The sequence below is a fragment of the Pleurodeles waltl genome, chromosome 1_2 (genome assembly GCF_031143425.1).
Source record: "Pleurodeles waltl isolate 20211129_DDA chromosome 1_2, aPleWal1.hap1.20221129, whole genome shotgun sequence".
Lineage (NCBI taxonomy): Eukaryota > Metazoa > Chordata > Amphibia > Caudata > Salamandridae > Pleurodeles > Pleurodeles waltl.
In genome coordinates, this window is record NC_090437.1 from 1108398223 (window position 1) to 1108414199 (window position 15977).

Consider the following 15977-nt stretch of genomic DNA (forward strand, 5'->3'; position numbering starts at 1 on the left):
TCATTGTATGCCCGCTCAGCAGCAGTATTTGGGTTCCCATATGGTGTCATTATCCAAGGCTGGATGCCATACCCCTGATCAGCTGAAAGAGAAACACAGAATGGTATCAATTAGACGTAGGAGGCACTGTTGTACGTATCTTTGATGGCAGTAGTTGTGTTGTGTTGTCTGTGACTATTTTGTGTACTAATGTGACAACCTATGGTTGTTGGTGGAAACTTTGGCATTGTTTTTTTTCCTTGGCTGAGCAAGTGTTTGTTGTCTAACTGTTTGTCAGCAGGATGTATTGGTTTCTCAAGTACAGTGTGCCCTCCCTTGCATTGTGACTTGTGACACAGGTGTCCGTGTGTCCTCACTGGGGGTGTGATGATAGTTCCATGCAGAGTTGAAACATGAAAGGGTATTAGAAACGTCCATATGAACATAGCCAGGCCATCCCATCCCTTAAAAGTTATGCATTGTATTAGTGTACAGGTTATTGTGAGACTTCCAATTTGCAAGGTGACATTTAGGCAACCACAGTCATGAATGTCTTCACACTAAGCTGTGGAGTAAATTCAAATGTGTGAGAGGTTCAATGGTGACTTGTGACACATGGCTAGTGATGTGAGTACCTCAGTGTGTCCCTGTCTAGGTGTTGCTATTGTGGTGTATGTGTTGTTTATCCTAGAGGGTTTCTGTGCAGTGAGTATATAAGTAGATTTTACTCCTTACCAACAAGTAGTCCATTGCCATACCGTCCATCCTGGAAGTGTTGGTTGATGGTGCAGTGACGGAAGATGAATGCGTCATGTACACTCCCAGGATATTTGGCCACAATGTTGCTGATCAGTCCTTGGTGATCGACTATGGCCTGCACGTTGATGGAATGTGTGTGCTTCCTGTTGCGGTAGAGGTGTTCACTCGCAGCAGGTGGCACAATGCGTACGTGTGTGCAGTCGATTGCACCAAGGACGTGCGGAAAGCCACTGATGGCGTAGAACCCCTGTTTTGTTTCCTGCTGCTTCTGCAGTGTGTTAGGGAAGTAGATGTGGCGGGGTGTCAGTCCAATGATGGCATCCAGTACTTTAGGCAGGAATGCGGAGAAAGATGGTTGTGAGATTCCACCAACCAGGGCACCAGTTGTCTGAAAGGAGCCACTTGCCAGCATGTGAAGTACGGCAAGCAGCTTTGTTTCTGTTGGGATAGTGCGTGGAGTCACTAAAGTGGGGGCCAATTGCTGTTCAATATTTGTCAGCAGCTGCTGAATGGCCTGCCAGTTCAACCGGTACCTCTGGATGATGTCTCGTTCCCTGAGGCCATGCAGGGTTGTTCTTGGGCGGAATATCCTCTCCTGCCTTCTGCGCTGTCTTTGGGGTCCCTGCTGTTGTTGTTGTGGCTGCTGTTGTTGCTGCAGGGCTCTGCGTCTACGTGCACGTTGAAGAAAAAGCACCTCCATGTCTCCCTGTTGCTGCTCTGCTGCTCTGCTGCTCTGTTGTTTGTTCTGTGTGTTCTGATTAAGTACAGGTGTGTTTGCCCCATTTTAACGCCTGCCCTGACCCAGGCGTTAAAATTTCACGCTATTCGTGCTTTGCGCCATTTTTTTGCGCCGCCTGCCGCGCGGGAGTGATTTTTGCCCTGGAGCATAAATACCACGCACCGCTATGTGCGTCTGTTTTTAGACGGGAACGCCTTCCTTGCATCTCATTAACGCAAGGAAGGCGTTCACGCCAAAAAATGACGCAATTTGCCCATACTTTGGCGCTAGACGCGTCTAACGCCAAAGTATAAATATGGCGTTAGTTTTGCGCCGAATTTGCGTCGAAAAAAACTACGCTAATTCGGAGCAAACGGAGTATAAATACGGGCCACAATTACTTACCTTGCGCTTCATTACTTTGCTAAATGGCTAAAAAGTCATAGGGATTGAGGCAGCTCGAACAATCTGTAAAAAGCCCCCGATAGATCACTCCACTGGCTCTGGGCGAAGAATGAATCTCAATTAGAACTGCCTGGTACATAAATCACTCAGCCAATAACACATGTCCATTAGTTGTACTGGGGCCAGAGACGGAGAAGACAAGGGAAACAAGCATTTACAAAGCCAATAGGTCTCGCCTATACAAGCGCTACTGGCTTTGGCAACGTGTTTTGCCATGTTGTACAGTGTAGCTGCTGTTCAGTATGGCTAAAAGTTAGTGACGTGGAGTGTCAGAGTGGAGTGGGGGATCAGACTGTTGTAGAGTGGATTTGTTGGAATGTCGTAAAGTTTAGCAGGAGGAGTAGAGTGTTGTAGAGCTAAGTAGAGTTCAGTGGCAGAGTGTCATAGAGTGGAGTGGGGTGAAATAGGGTGGAGTGGGTAGGACTGGATTAAGGTAATGGATTGGATTGGAGTAGGGAGAGGGTGGATTGGATTGGGGTTACATGTGGTAGAATGAGTTGAGTGGGGTGGATTGATGTGAGGTGGATTGGATTGGAGTGGAGTGGTGCGGATTGAAATGGGGTGAGGTGGAAGGGCTTGGGATGGATTCAAGTAGGGTGGATTAGACTGGACTGGGGTAGGTGGTTTGGATTGGAGTGATATGGCTGGGGTGGGGTATATAGGATTGGGGTGGGGTGGATTAGATTGGACTTGAGTGGGGTAGATTGGATTGGAGCTGGCAGGTTTGGATTCATTGTATGTAATGGGTTGGGATGGATTGGACTGGAGTGGGTGCATAGGATTGGCATGGGGTGGGTTGGATTGGAGTGGATTGGATTGGAGTGGATTGGATTGGATTGGAATAGGGTGGATTGGATTGGAGTGGTGTGGAGTGGGGTTGGGTGGATTGAAGTGGGGTGGGGTGAGCTGGATGGATCGGAGTGGGGTGAATTGGATTGGATTGGGATAGAGTGGATGGACTGGAGTAGAGTAAGATGGAATGGAGTGAGTGGGGTAGATTGGAATAAGATGGGTTGGATTGGAGTGGGGTGGACTGGATTGGAGTCGGATGGATTGGAGAAGGGAAGGCTGGCTGGATTGGCTTGGAGTGCGGTGGACTGAACTGGAATGGGATGGGCTAGATTAGGGTAGGGTGGGGTGGATTGGAGTGGGCAGATTGAAGTGAGTTGGTTTGGAGTTGGGTGGACTTGATTGAAATGGGGTTGGTTGAATTGGAGGGGTGGACTGGATTTGGGTGGGGTGGACTGGATTGTGGTGGGATGGATTGGGGTGTAGTAGATTGGACTGGGGTGGGTTGCATTGAGGTGAAGTGGATTGGCTTGACGTGGGGTGGACTGGAGTGGGGTGGGCTGGAGGGGGATGGGTCGGATTGGGGTGTATCTGAATGGCGTGGAATGGATTGGAGTGGGATGGATTGATTGAATACGGTGGACTGGATTGAGTGGGGTGGATTAGGTTGGGATGGGGTGGATAGGATTAAGTGTGGTAGACTGGATAGGGGTGAGGTGGATTGAACAGGGTAGATTGGATTGGAATGGGTTGGACTGGGTTGAGGTGGAGTGGATTGTGGTGGATTGGACTGGAATGGGGTAAATTGGATTGGAGTGGGTTGGATTGTAGTGGGGTGGGGTGGGGTGGATTGGATTGGGTTGGTGTGGTGTGGATTGGATCGGTGTTGGGTGGTTTGATTGCAGAGGGGTGGCCCGGATTGAAGTGGGGTAGTTTAAGGTGGTTTGAAGTGGGGTGGGATGGATTGGAGTAAAGTGGATTAATGTGGATTGCATTGGAGTAGAATGGTGTTAGAAATGTGGTCACTAGATGGCAGTCCGTTTACACCCTGTCCAAGTAGGTACCCTCACTCTAGTCAGGGTAAAGGATTCACACACCTAAAATAACCCCTGTTAACCCCCTTGGTAGTTTAGCGCAAGTAGTCAGGGTTATCTCAGAGACAATGTGTAAAGTATTTGTACACATACACAGTAGCACAGTGGAAACACCACAAAAGCACTCAGCACCAGTCTAGAAAAATAGGTAATATTTATCTGAGCTGAACAAGACCAAAACAACAAAAGTTCAACATGCGCAAGTAGGGGTATCACTTTTAAAGTCTAAAGGAGTCTTAATCCTGAAGAATCAATGGCTGTATCCTTATAACACACTACACCTTGGATGCATCAGAAACAAAGACATGCGAGCCGCAAAGGAGGTGATGCATCAGAAAAGCAAGCGATGCATTGATTCTTTTCCCACCGGATGGGCAATACATTGATTATTTTCCCGCCTGGTTGGAGATACATCGATTCTTTTCCTCACAGGAAAGGTGATGTGTAGAATCCGTATGGCTTTGCAGCGTTGATGAAGAAAATTACACCCAGGGGTGATGCATGGAAAATCCAGATGCACGGCAAAGATGAATCTGTGTTGAAGCACGAGATGCATTGAATCCGCAGCCGTGAGACAGGCGCTGCGTCAATTTTTCAGCTGCAGTACAGGCCCTGCATCAATTATTTCTGCTGTAACAACCTGATATGTGGATTTTTCTTCAGGTCACTAGCTTCCATTTCCAAGGGCCCAGAGACTGGATTAGGCACCACTTGGCAAGTCAGGACCCTCAGCAGAAGAGCCCAGGTACTGGCAGTTGAAGTCTTTGATGTCCCTGAGACATCTTAACAGAAGACACGCTCAGTTCAATCCCATGGAGAATCTTGGAAAGCAGGGTGTAGAAAGCAGAGTCCAGTCCTTTCACTCCCAGGACAGAGGCAGCAAGCAGCAGGCCAGCACAGCAAAGCAAAAGGCAGAGTGGCAGTTCCTCCTACAGCATCCAGCTCTTATCCCTGGCAGAATGTCCTCAGTCAAGAAGTGGCTGAAGTTGTGGTCTCAGAGGCCCAATACTTATACTCATTTCTGCCTTTGAAGTAGGAAAACTTTAAAGGAAAGTCTTTGTAGTGCAAAAGACCCTGCCTTTTCTGCCCTGGCACCTGACACACTCCAGGGGCCTGAGGACTGCTTTGTGTAAGGACCGGCACAGCCCTATTCAGGTGCAAGTGTCAGCTCCTCCTTCCACTCTAGCCCAGGAAGACCCATCAGGATATGCAGGGTACACCTCAGCTCACTTTGTGTGACTGTCTAGAATGAATTCACAGACAGCCCAACTGTCATCCTGACCCCAAAGTGTATTTAACAGCAAGGCAGAGGCACAGAATGGTTAAGCAAGAAAATACCCACTTTCTAAACTTAGAATTTTCACACTTACGTTTTAAAAAACAACTTTACCAATGGATGTATTTTTAAATTGTGAGTTCAGCAACCCCAAACTCCATATCCCTATTGGTTCCCAATGGGAAATTACACTTAAAAGATATTTCAAGGCAATCCCCATGTTAACCTATGGGAGGGATAGGCCTTACACTACTGAAAACTGAATTTAGCAATATTTCACTATTAGGAAATATAAAAACACCAGTTCTTGTCCTACCTGTTAAATACACTGCACCCTGCCCAGGGTCTACTTTAGGGGTGACTTACATGTAGCAAAAGGGAAGGTTTGGGTCTGGCAAGTGGGTACACTTGATAGGTTAAACTGGCAGTTCGAAACTGCTCACACAGACACTGCAGTGGCAGGTCTGAGACATGTTTGCAGCGCTACTCATGTGGGTGGCACTATCAGTGCTGTAGGCCCACTGGTAGCATTTGATTTACAGGACCTGGGCACCTCTAATACATTTTACTAGGGACTTACTAGTAAATCAAGTATGCCAATTGTGGATAAAACAACTAACAATTTAATCTAGACAGACAGCACTTGCACTTTACCACTGGTCAGCAGTGGTAAAGTGCCCAGAGTCCCAATACTAGCAAAAATGGAGCTCAGCACAGGATCAAAACAGGAGGTCAGAAGGCAAAAAAACAGGGGAAATCATATCAAGATCTGACAGGTCTAAAAGATGGACTGGGGTTGTGTGGATGGATTTGTTTGGAGTGAACTGAATTGGATTGGAGTAGGATGGGTTTGATTGGAGTGGGGTGGGTTGGATTGGAGTAGGGTGAGTTGGATTGGAGAAGGATGGGTTGGATAAGGGTAGGTTGGATTGAGATGGGATGACTGGAGTGGGGTAGGATGGACTGGAGTAGGTAGAATTGGACTGGAGTGGGGTGGATTGGCCTGGAGTGGATTGTAGTGGGGTGGATTGGATTCGGGGGAGGTATATTGGATGGATTTGGGTAGGTTGGACTGGACTTGATTCGGGTGAATTGGATTGGCATAGAGTGGTCTGGATTGGTGTGGGGTGGGCTGGATTGTAGTGGGGTGGATTGTGGTGGATTGGAGTGGGGTGTGTTTGAGTGGGGTGGATTGGATTGGGATGAGGTGAGGTTGATTGGATTGGAGTGGGCAGATTGTTTTGGAGTGGAGTGGGTTGGGTGGAATTGGAGTTGGGCAGGGTGGAGTGGTGCAGGTTGGAGTGGAGCAGGTTGCTTTGAATTAAAGTGGGCCAAATTGGAGTGGGACAGATTTAAATTGATTGGGGTGGGGCAGGTTTTTTTGGATTGAAGTGGGGCAGTTTGTTTTGGATTGGAATGGGGGAGATTTATTGGATTAGAGTGGGGCAGATGGTTTTTGATTGGAGTGAGGCAGATTGGAGATGGGCAGATTGTTTTGGATTGTAATGGGGCAGATTGAAGTGGGGTGGATTGGATTCAGGGGAGGTATATTGGATGGATTTGGGTAGGTTGGACTGGACTCGATTCGGGTGAATTGGATTGGCATGGAGTGGCCTGGATTGGTGTGGGGTGGACTGGATTGTAGTGGGGTGGATTGTGGTGGATTGGAGTGGGGTGTGTTTGAGTGGGGTGGATTGGATTGGGATGAGGTGAGGTTGATTGGATTGGAGTGGGGCAGATTGTTTTGGAGTGGAGTGGGTTGTGCGGAATTGGAGTTGGGCTGGGTGGAGTGGTGCAGGTTGGAGTGGAGCAGGTTGCTTTGAATTAAAGTGGGCCAAATTGGAGTGGGACAGATTTAAATTGATTGGGGTGGGGCAGGTTGTTTTGGATTGAAGTGGGGCAGTTTGTTTTGGATTGGAATGGGGCAGATTTATTGGATTAGAGTGGGGCAGATGGTTTTTGATTGGAGTGAGGCAGATTGGAGATGGGCAGATTGTTTTGGATTGGAATGGGGCGGATTGGAGTGGGGCGGATTGGAGTGGGGCAGATTGGATTGGGACAGATTGCTTTGAATTGGAGTGGGCAGACTAGAGTGAGGCAGATTGTTTTGGATTAGAGTGGGGCAGATTGTATTAGGGTGGAATGGAGAGGGGTGGATTGGGTATGTGTGTGGAATGGCATGGATGGGAGTGAGGTGGATTTGAGTGAAGTAAATTGGGATGGAGTGTGTGAATTGGATTGGGGTGAGGTCAGGTGGATTGGATAAGAGTGGGGCATGTTGTTTTAGATTAAAGTGGTGCAGATTGGAGTGAAGTGGACTAGGGTGGGGCAGATTGTTTTAGATTGCAGTGGGCACATTGTTTTGGATTGGAGTACAGCAGATTGCAGTGGGGCACACTCTTTTGGATTGGGACAGGCTGGAGTGGTGCACATTGTTTTGAATAGGACCGGGGTGGATGAGAGTGAGGTATATTGTTTTAGATTGGAGTGGGGCCAATTGTTTTACTTTGGGGCAGTTTGTTTTGAACTGGAGTTGGGCAGATTGTTTTGGAGTTGTGCAGATTGTTTTAGATTAGAGTATGGTGAATTGGAGTGGGACAGATTAGATTGAAATGGGTTGGGAGGATTGTGGTGGGGTCGGTTGGACTGGATTGGGGTGAGTGTTTTGGATTGTAGTGGGGCAGACTAGTGTGAGGTAAAGTTGGGTGGATTGTAGTGGGGCAGATTAGAGTGGGGTGGATTGGGGTGTATGGCACGATTATGTGGTGAAGTATCATTTCATAAATCACACATAATAAAGAAACAAAATTGCATAACAATATTTCAAACACGGCAATCTATTGAGAAGAGCATCCATGAGCAAAAACAAAATGAAACACGACTGGAAAGTCAGAAAATACGACTTGGCAAAATAAAAGAAAGTTAGCTATTAAAAAGAAAACTTTGCAATTTTGTTTGTCCTGCTTGTCACGTTTTTGCCAGTCACAAACCTTCTGTTTGCAAGCCACTAGACGTTACAAAAACAAAATAGTACTTTGATCACATCTGGAGCAGCAGACGGACACTGATTCAGTTGAATCAATCAGTGCTTGGTCCCTGCGCCACAGAGAGGAAATGATCCCAGGCCTGAAGTGGGAAAATTATGAGGCTGTAAAGAAGAGTGCCATGCAAACCAACAAATGGTGAGTGACTGGCGGGCTCTAACCCCTTTACTGTGCACAACAGAATATTGTAAGCAAGATATATTCACCACTGCATACACTTGCAGGCTTGACCCTAATGAAAAACATGTTGACATAGTGGTCACTTTAAAATAAGCCATGTGAGGCTAATTAAGCCTTCAAAAGTTTAGCAAAAACTATAAAACATAAATGTTCTATTAGGAAATTTGTTAAACCTGTCCCTTCGTACAAATTTATTTTGTTAGTCATTAAATACTGTGGTGTCAAGAAACGGTTCCCCTCTTGCAACGCTGACACTTGTTACAGAAATAGTGGTGGGTATTCTGATGGTGGTAACTGGCACTTGTTTCTAATTGGTAAATACCGACTACTATATTATGAAAAAATACTCTGCCATTCTTGGAAGGAACATTGTTTACAATGGGGTGACGCCAGTCGGAGTTGTAACAAGCTAGGACGACGGTGAACTCAGTGCCGCCTTACTGGTTACAACCCCACTTTCTGCCAGCCTTTTCATGGTGGGGAACATTGTAATACGCGTGAGGGGGACGCCAGGGGTATGACAGTGATGTCCTCCCCATGGCTTTTGGCGGTCTGCTTTTAAGACCTCCAAAGTCATAATGAGGTTGTATGTTTTTGTAGAGTGAACAGATCTTTATACCTGTATTACTTCAGTGGCCAACTGATGTATATTTCCACTGCTATGTGCTTAACTCACCCTTGGCCTACATTGTGTTAACATACAGCACTGTGTAGAGCCCGTGTGTTTGCATTTTGCATGCCATGATGTATGTGTGCCTGTGAGTGTACACAATATGGTGGCCTTTGGGATCATTTTGAAAACCCAGGGCCTTAGAAAGGCATTTGAAGAAACCGCCCTCCCCCCCCCCCAGACAAATTTGTGGATTTCTACATTACTGAGAGCTGGGTGGGACATACACTAGAAGAAGGCAGTGCCAGGCTCTTCTGTGCACTTCAAAATGGCTGTTTGATGTTGGATAGATCAATAGTCAAAAAGGCCTGGGCACATTTTACACAATAGATATAGGTGGTCATTACGACCCTGGCGGTCTGAGACCGCCAGGGCTAAAGTGACGTCCGTACCGCCAACAGGCTGGCGGTACGGAGACCCATATTTTGACTGCGGCGGTAGTGCCGCAGTCGCACCGCTGGGGCAGGCGGTTTCCCGCCGTTTTAGACCCGGCGGTGATAATCCGCCAGGGCAGCGCTGCCCTGGGGATTATGACTTCCCTACCGCCAGCCTGTTTCTGGCAGTTTGCACCGCCAGGAAAAGGCTGGCGGTAAGGGGAGTCCTGGGGCCCCTGGGGGCCCCTGCACTGCCCATGCCACTGGCATGGGCAGTGCAGGGGCCCCCTAACAGGGCCCCGTGCAGCTTTTCACTGTCTGCATAGCAGACAGTGAAAAGCGCAACGGGTGCAACTGCACCCGTTGCACGGCCGCAACACCGCCGGCTCCATTAGGAGCCGGCTCCTATGTTGCGGCTGCATCCCCGCTGGGCCGGCGGGCGTAAACTAGGTTTGCGCCCGCCGGCCCAGCGGGGATGTTGTGATGGGCACCGCAGGAGTGCGGCCGCATTGGCGGCCGCATGACAGTTACAGCTCCACCGCCCGCCAATGTTGTAATGACCCCCATAGCTGTTATGGACATCATAAAGAGTAGGGCTGGGGACATTTGTCACCTCTGCTAGGGATATATCAGTGAGTCTGAGATACAGATGTCATCCACAAGTAAATCTCATGGCCTGAGTTGTGAGGCAATCTGGGTTGAAGTTGTTCCTGCTGTGACAGACTACTTCCTGGGCAAGGGACAGGACAGATGAGTGGGAACTTCAAAGGAGGCACCCTGCACAATATGATCTTCAAAGCATGAGACACTAAATCACACCTCTGCCTGAAAAAGGATTATAAAAAACAGGAGCTTCAGTCTCCCATTTTGTCAACCGTCAAGGAGTTAGACATGGCTGTCCCTCCATATGGAGAAGCTCAATAAGACTTCTGTCTTGTGTCACCAGTCTGGGGAACAAGGTTTGCTAGTCTCCCAGCTGGATGGAAGAACATTACCCAGGAAAATCAAGACCACCTGCCGAGGAGCCTACAGCACTAGCACCTGCCTGCCTGCCCAGACCAGAGGAGTCTGTGAGAAGGAGAGTGCTTGAAAGGAGCAAGGTCAAGTGGGGGATCCTGGTGAGTTGATCCTTGATGTGAGATAATTGTGCCAGAGAGATATGGCCGCTTACCTGTGTGCTGCTCAAAGGTGCCAGGTGGGACCGCCATAAAAGTAATTGCTGCCACACAAACTGAGCCGTCCTTCCATGTGCTGCCCAAATGTCAGCAATGCTGCATCACAGAGGGGTCGGCTAGGAAGAGCACTGGCTGCCACCTTGGCGCACCAAAATGCCAATAGAAGAGGCATTGCGCAACTACAGCAGGTGACTCTTGCACCTGAAATGCCAACTAAAGTATTGGAAGTTGAGATGCTGCCCCTGACCTGCCAGCAGGATCAGAGGAACATTCACTGGTGGAGCACCACAGCACCACATAGGTCCCTCTGCCTTGCCTACAGTGATGAGACTACTTGTTGTCAGCACAACTCCTGTCTACTGAGAAGCAGGTCAAGGTTGCGATCACCAGTTGGAGTGGTTAAGACTGATTACCAGACTGAAGAGCACTGGGGGAAACTTGATCTACCACTGAGGGCTACAGTGCTGGACCACTTTGAGCTCTAGAAAGCCAGTGTGGAACTTCTAAGACTCAGACTAGTTTGTGGGACCTTACTTGAATGTTACCTATTGTAAATGGGGAATAACCACTCCCAATAAACAGGATGTGGGACTCAGGACACAGCCCAACTATTCTAGAGTACTAGCCATAGGAGTGCTGTGTATATTGATTGCCTGTTTCGTATTTCACTTTGTGTTCATATATAAATACTACTTTTGTCATAAAAGCGAGTATCTGTCCAGAAATCTGGTTACTGAAGTTGCTGGGTGTATTTTGAGTCTTTAACTTGAGTTCACCGTACGCTACCTCCCCTAAAAAATCCTTGTGTGTTTCATGCTGCCACTGAAAGTCAAATGCTCAAGGGGTACTTAATTGAGTTGCTTAGGGTCCACTGTAGGTCTGACCCTGGGACATTAGGAGTGACCACCAGTCTTGGGCCCAGTAACTCCTGCTTGTTCGTGGCCCTCTAAAAAAGTAGTTCCGAAATGCTGCTAAAAGCCCTCTTTAACTGAGCTGCATGTTTGGCTACAGGTACCACAGATTTGATGACAGCACACCAGTGCCGAGAAGTCTCAACTACTTACTGTTGGAGACACGAATCAAATTCATTTTCACCTGTATGACATTTAAAGCTCTAAAACGTTTTAAACCCTACAGGGTCAACAAAACCACCCACCGTTAGGAACAAAGAGACCTTCTGACTCAAAATCAAGCAAATAAAACCAAAATCAACAGCATCTAAATCTTTTTCTAGTGCTTCCTTCCCCTTCTCCCACCGATTATGGAACTCTATTTTCTGAGGACATCAAAAGGACATTAGAACTTTTCGAAGAAGCTAAAAATTCTACTTTTCAACCAGCATTTAAACATCTAATCATTTGCCTCTTCCCCCTCTGTGAATGACTAGATTCGATTCCTTCATCCTATCATTTCCTCCATTGTTCTTTTTCATTTTTTTATTATCTGCTCTTAGCTGTTATAAACTATATTATTAAATGTTTATGTTTTTTAACTTCAGTTGGACACACACAGTTGAATGTTTTCCAGAGACGCCTTCTCGGGTAAAAAGGTTTCATTGTGAAAACACTCAGACAAATTTAGCAGTAAAGCAACACTTGTAAAAATAAATACACACAAAAGTAAATAAATATGAAAAACAGTAATACACCAGAATATTTCTGTTTTATATATTTAATCTCATATTATTGTCCTAAAATTAAGAATCATAACAAGCATTCTAATCTATGTGAAAGAATACTGGAGGGTAAGGATTCAGTAATCCTTAAAATGCACAAGACTCTTCTTCGTTCAACTTAGATATATCCACTCTTGTATGTTACTTCAACATGAGAATGAATTTACACAACCAATTCCCAAATCTACAAATTAAGTAAATGTCCATGAAGTGATCGTGCCGTAATTACTTTTCGTGAAACGTTTGCAGTGCCTCTTAAACATAGATACCGTTCACTTTTTTGTGATATATTCTTGTCTCCTAGGCTTACTTGCGTTTGTGATCTCATTTTATTGAGGTTATTGTAGTCTATCTATCATGAGCATACCACAGAGTGTGAGCTGCAGCATGCTTTACGAAGAAGAGGTATTTTCTAATGCTATCTTACCTGACCACCCTATTCGTGGAAGCTGTAATGCGCCCTTGGTATGAATCACAGGCTGCCTGTCCAGGTAAAAGAATGAGATATTGCACTCATAATTGTTCTTGAGTGTCATTTTTTTTTTACCATCCAGCATATGCATTGATTTTCTAATTTGTAAGCAAGGCATTTGGTAATCTTCACTAGGAAGCATATGACCTGTGTACTTTATGTTAAAATGACTATTTTGCAAATCGTCTAGTCACTGTGCATAATATTATCAAGGGTGTTTTGTTAGTGTTGCGATATTTCATCTGAAGTTAGCCATAACCCTTTAACACCATGGGGCATATTTAGAAGAAAGTGGCGCATCAGCATTGATGCGCCACTTTTCTTCCGCCCCTTGTGCTCCCTAACAGCACCATGGGTGAGTCGTATTTACAATATGGTGCACCAATGAGCACAATACCGCAAGTGTCAACATTTTTGGCACTATTGTGGCGCTTTTCTGCACTAACACCAAAAATTTTGACTCTAGTCCAGTAAAGCACAGGGAGGCCCATAAGGGATTATGGGTGCGTCATTTTAGTGCCTGCCTTGAACAGGCGTTAGAAATGATGCCAAATATGGCCCTGTGAAATCTGGTAAATATCACTGTGCATTTTCTAGGCCTCTCTGCGTGGTAGCCCCACTTGCATACATTATGGGGGTCATTCTGACCCTGGCTGTCATGGACCGCCAGGGCCAACGACCGCGGGAGCACCGCCAACAGGCTGGCGGTGCTCCCATGGCATTCTGACCGCGGCGGTACAGCCGCGGTCAGATACGGGAAACCGGCGGTGTACCGCCGGTTTCCCGCTGCCCAAGGGAATCCTCCATGGCGGCGCTGCAAGCAGCGCCGCCATGGGGATTCCGACCCCCTTACCGCCAGCCTTGTTCTGGCGGTTTTGACCGCCAGAACCTGGTTGGCGGTAACGGGTGTCGTAGGGCCCCTGGGGGCCCCTGCAGTGCCCATGCCAACATGCCTAACAGGGCCCCACCAAGATTTTCAGTGTCTGCCACGCAGACACTGAAAATCGCGACGCGTGCAACTGCACCCTTCGCACCCCTTCCACTCTGCCGGCTCCATTCGGAGCCGGCATCCTCATGGAAGGGGGTTTCCCGCTGGGCTGGCGGGCGGCCTTCTGGCGGTCGCACGCCAGCCCAGCGGGAAACTCAGAATTACCACGGCGGTCTTTTGACCGCGCAGCGGTATTCTGCCGGCGGGACTTTGGCGGGCGGCTTCCGCCGCCCGCCAAAGTCAGAATGACCCCCTATTTCTGGTGCAGGCATAATGTAGCGCAAGGGTTTACAAAGTGGTGCAATGCATGCATTGTGCCACTTTGTATAAATATGGCGCAGGGAAATTGCCTCCTTAATGCCACATTAGCGTGAAAAAAATTACGCAAGTGTGGCGCAAGGAGGTACAAGGGGCTTGTAAATATGCCCCTTTATTTCTGAAGAGGCTTGGCGAATTAGCATATGCATGTGGAGCAAGCATTAGCAAAGCTAATAGGCGTGGCCTTGGCAATTTGGTGAAGTAGCTACTTAAAAAAAAAATTGTAAGCATGTGACAAAAAAAGTAATAATAAAGAAAAACGAAAACATGCCAATGCCTAAAAGCTGCCTGTCCTTGCAATAACAATAAAAAAACCAATGATTTGTTTATTTGTTAATGCAGCACTGGGAAAGCTTCCATCAGACAGATGGATTTAGAACAGGTATACTAACCCTTGTTTATTTTAATGCACGTCACACAAAACTACAAATCTGATAGGCAGAAGGAAAAGGCGATTTTGGTTTTAATTATCGTAATCTGAAGAAATAATGTAAACACACAAGGATAACTAACACAAAATAAAGAAAAGATAAAGAATAGACAGAAAAATCGTATTTGCTCACCAGCCCTGCTACTGAAATACACTACTTTTTAGGCAGAACTATGTATTGTTTCATGCTGTGTCCTCCGTTGGGTGGAAGCAAAATGTGAATAGCAGTTGATTGGATTAATGGTTACAGAAGGCTGACCTAAAACCTATATAGGTATCCATAGTGCTTAATTTGTAAATAAAAATGTGCCAGTGCCCAAAACTCTTCTCTGAAACACGCGGCTGCTGCAACTAAATGTGCGAGCATGGAATACTGAGTCAGCGTAATCCTAAAGCCATCTTGGGCCTCTTTAAACCATTTACAGCTACTCCCTTCCCTTCAAATCTCTCTTGCAGCTTTCTGTTCCCCCCTATTGTGACGTTTTTTAGTTTTTCTCTCCCTCCGTCTTTCCCATGTGTGTCTTTCGCTCAAAGTAAATGCTAGAGGCAGAAAAATATGTTCCAGCCCTAAAAAATAAGTGCTGGTGCCTTCCACCAAAAACCACCAGCTCAAGTTAAGCACTGCGTATACATGGATCTGTATGCATTTTTTAGTTATACCTGTTTTGATTGCTTACATTTGGAAAGACATCTACAGCTGTCTATATTGCAGACCTGAAAATATATTTATTGTGTGGTTTCATATCCTAATGCCATTCCCTTCTGTATTTCAGATAACATTGAAGATGAAATGGAAATGGCCACTGTGCGGTATCGCCCTGAGGCACTTGAGTTATTGGAAGCACAGACCAAATTTACAAGAAAAGAGCTTCAGATTCTGTACAGAGGATTCAAAAATGTAAGTAAAATCTTCAGCATCACATTTTGGAACACTGTCATGGCTTGGTATAAAAAAAGCCAGCAAAGAAAAGCGCAAATCCTGCTTCGATTGCTTAATAAAAAAAATGTGTTATTAGCTGTACGGTTCTCAAACTGTGATATAGTAAGGAAAAACTGCGAGATGAAATAACAGACCAGTGTTTCTGGACGAGTAGTAGAAGGGTAGAGAACCCATTTAAAGCATAATATTAAATATTTTAAGAGCTTTGAAAACAATAAACAATAGGGAAGAAGTCCAGCTTTAGGTGATGTTGAGGTTCAAAGAGTTAACATGCATGGAGAAGGACACAGAAGCCACCAGGACCTGCAAGGGAACATGGGAGACCAATAGGCTGGAAATACAGACAAAACACAACTGGGATCAGGTGTGAATAGATATGAAGGACATAGAAATCAAAATGAAAATTGATAAGTGGGAATGAACCACGCTAGGAAAGAGTGGTGGAAAGAATAGGCTGACAGTTATTCTTAATAAATTGAAAAGAAGATAAAACATGGTAAGGCACCACAATGAAATGAGACGAAAGAAACAGCAGTAAGCAAGAGGGAACAGAAGCTTGTATGTAAGATGTTTAATATTGAATATGAATGAATATGTCTCACATTCACTAACATATTCCAGGCAATGGATG

At 46.2% G+C, this 15977-nt stretch overlaps 1 protein-coding gene across 1 annotated transcript in view; it reads left to right on the top strand.

Moving 5' to 3' along the window:
• KCNIP4 (potassium voltage-gated channel interacting protein 4) overlaps window positions 1–15977 on the top strand; it is a 651531-nt gene that overhangs the window by 292536 nt on the left and 343018 nt on the right. The window contains exon 2 of the mRNA XM_069202174.1: window positions 15180–15304. Within this exon, the coding sequence (XP_069058275.1) occupies window positions 15180–15304 (125 nt within the window). The remainder of the gene's footprint in view (window positions 1–15179; window positions 15305–15977) is intronic.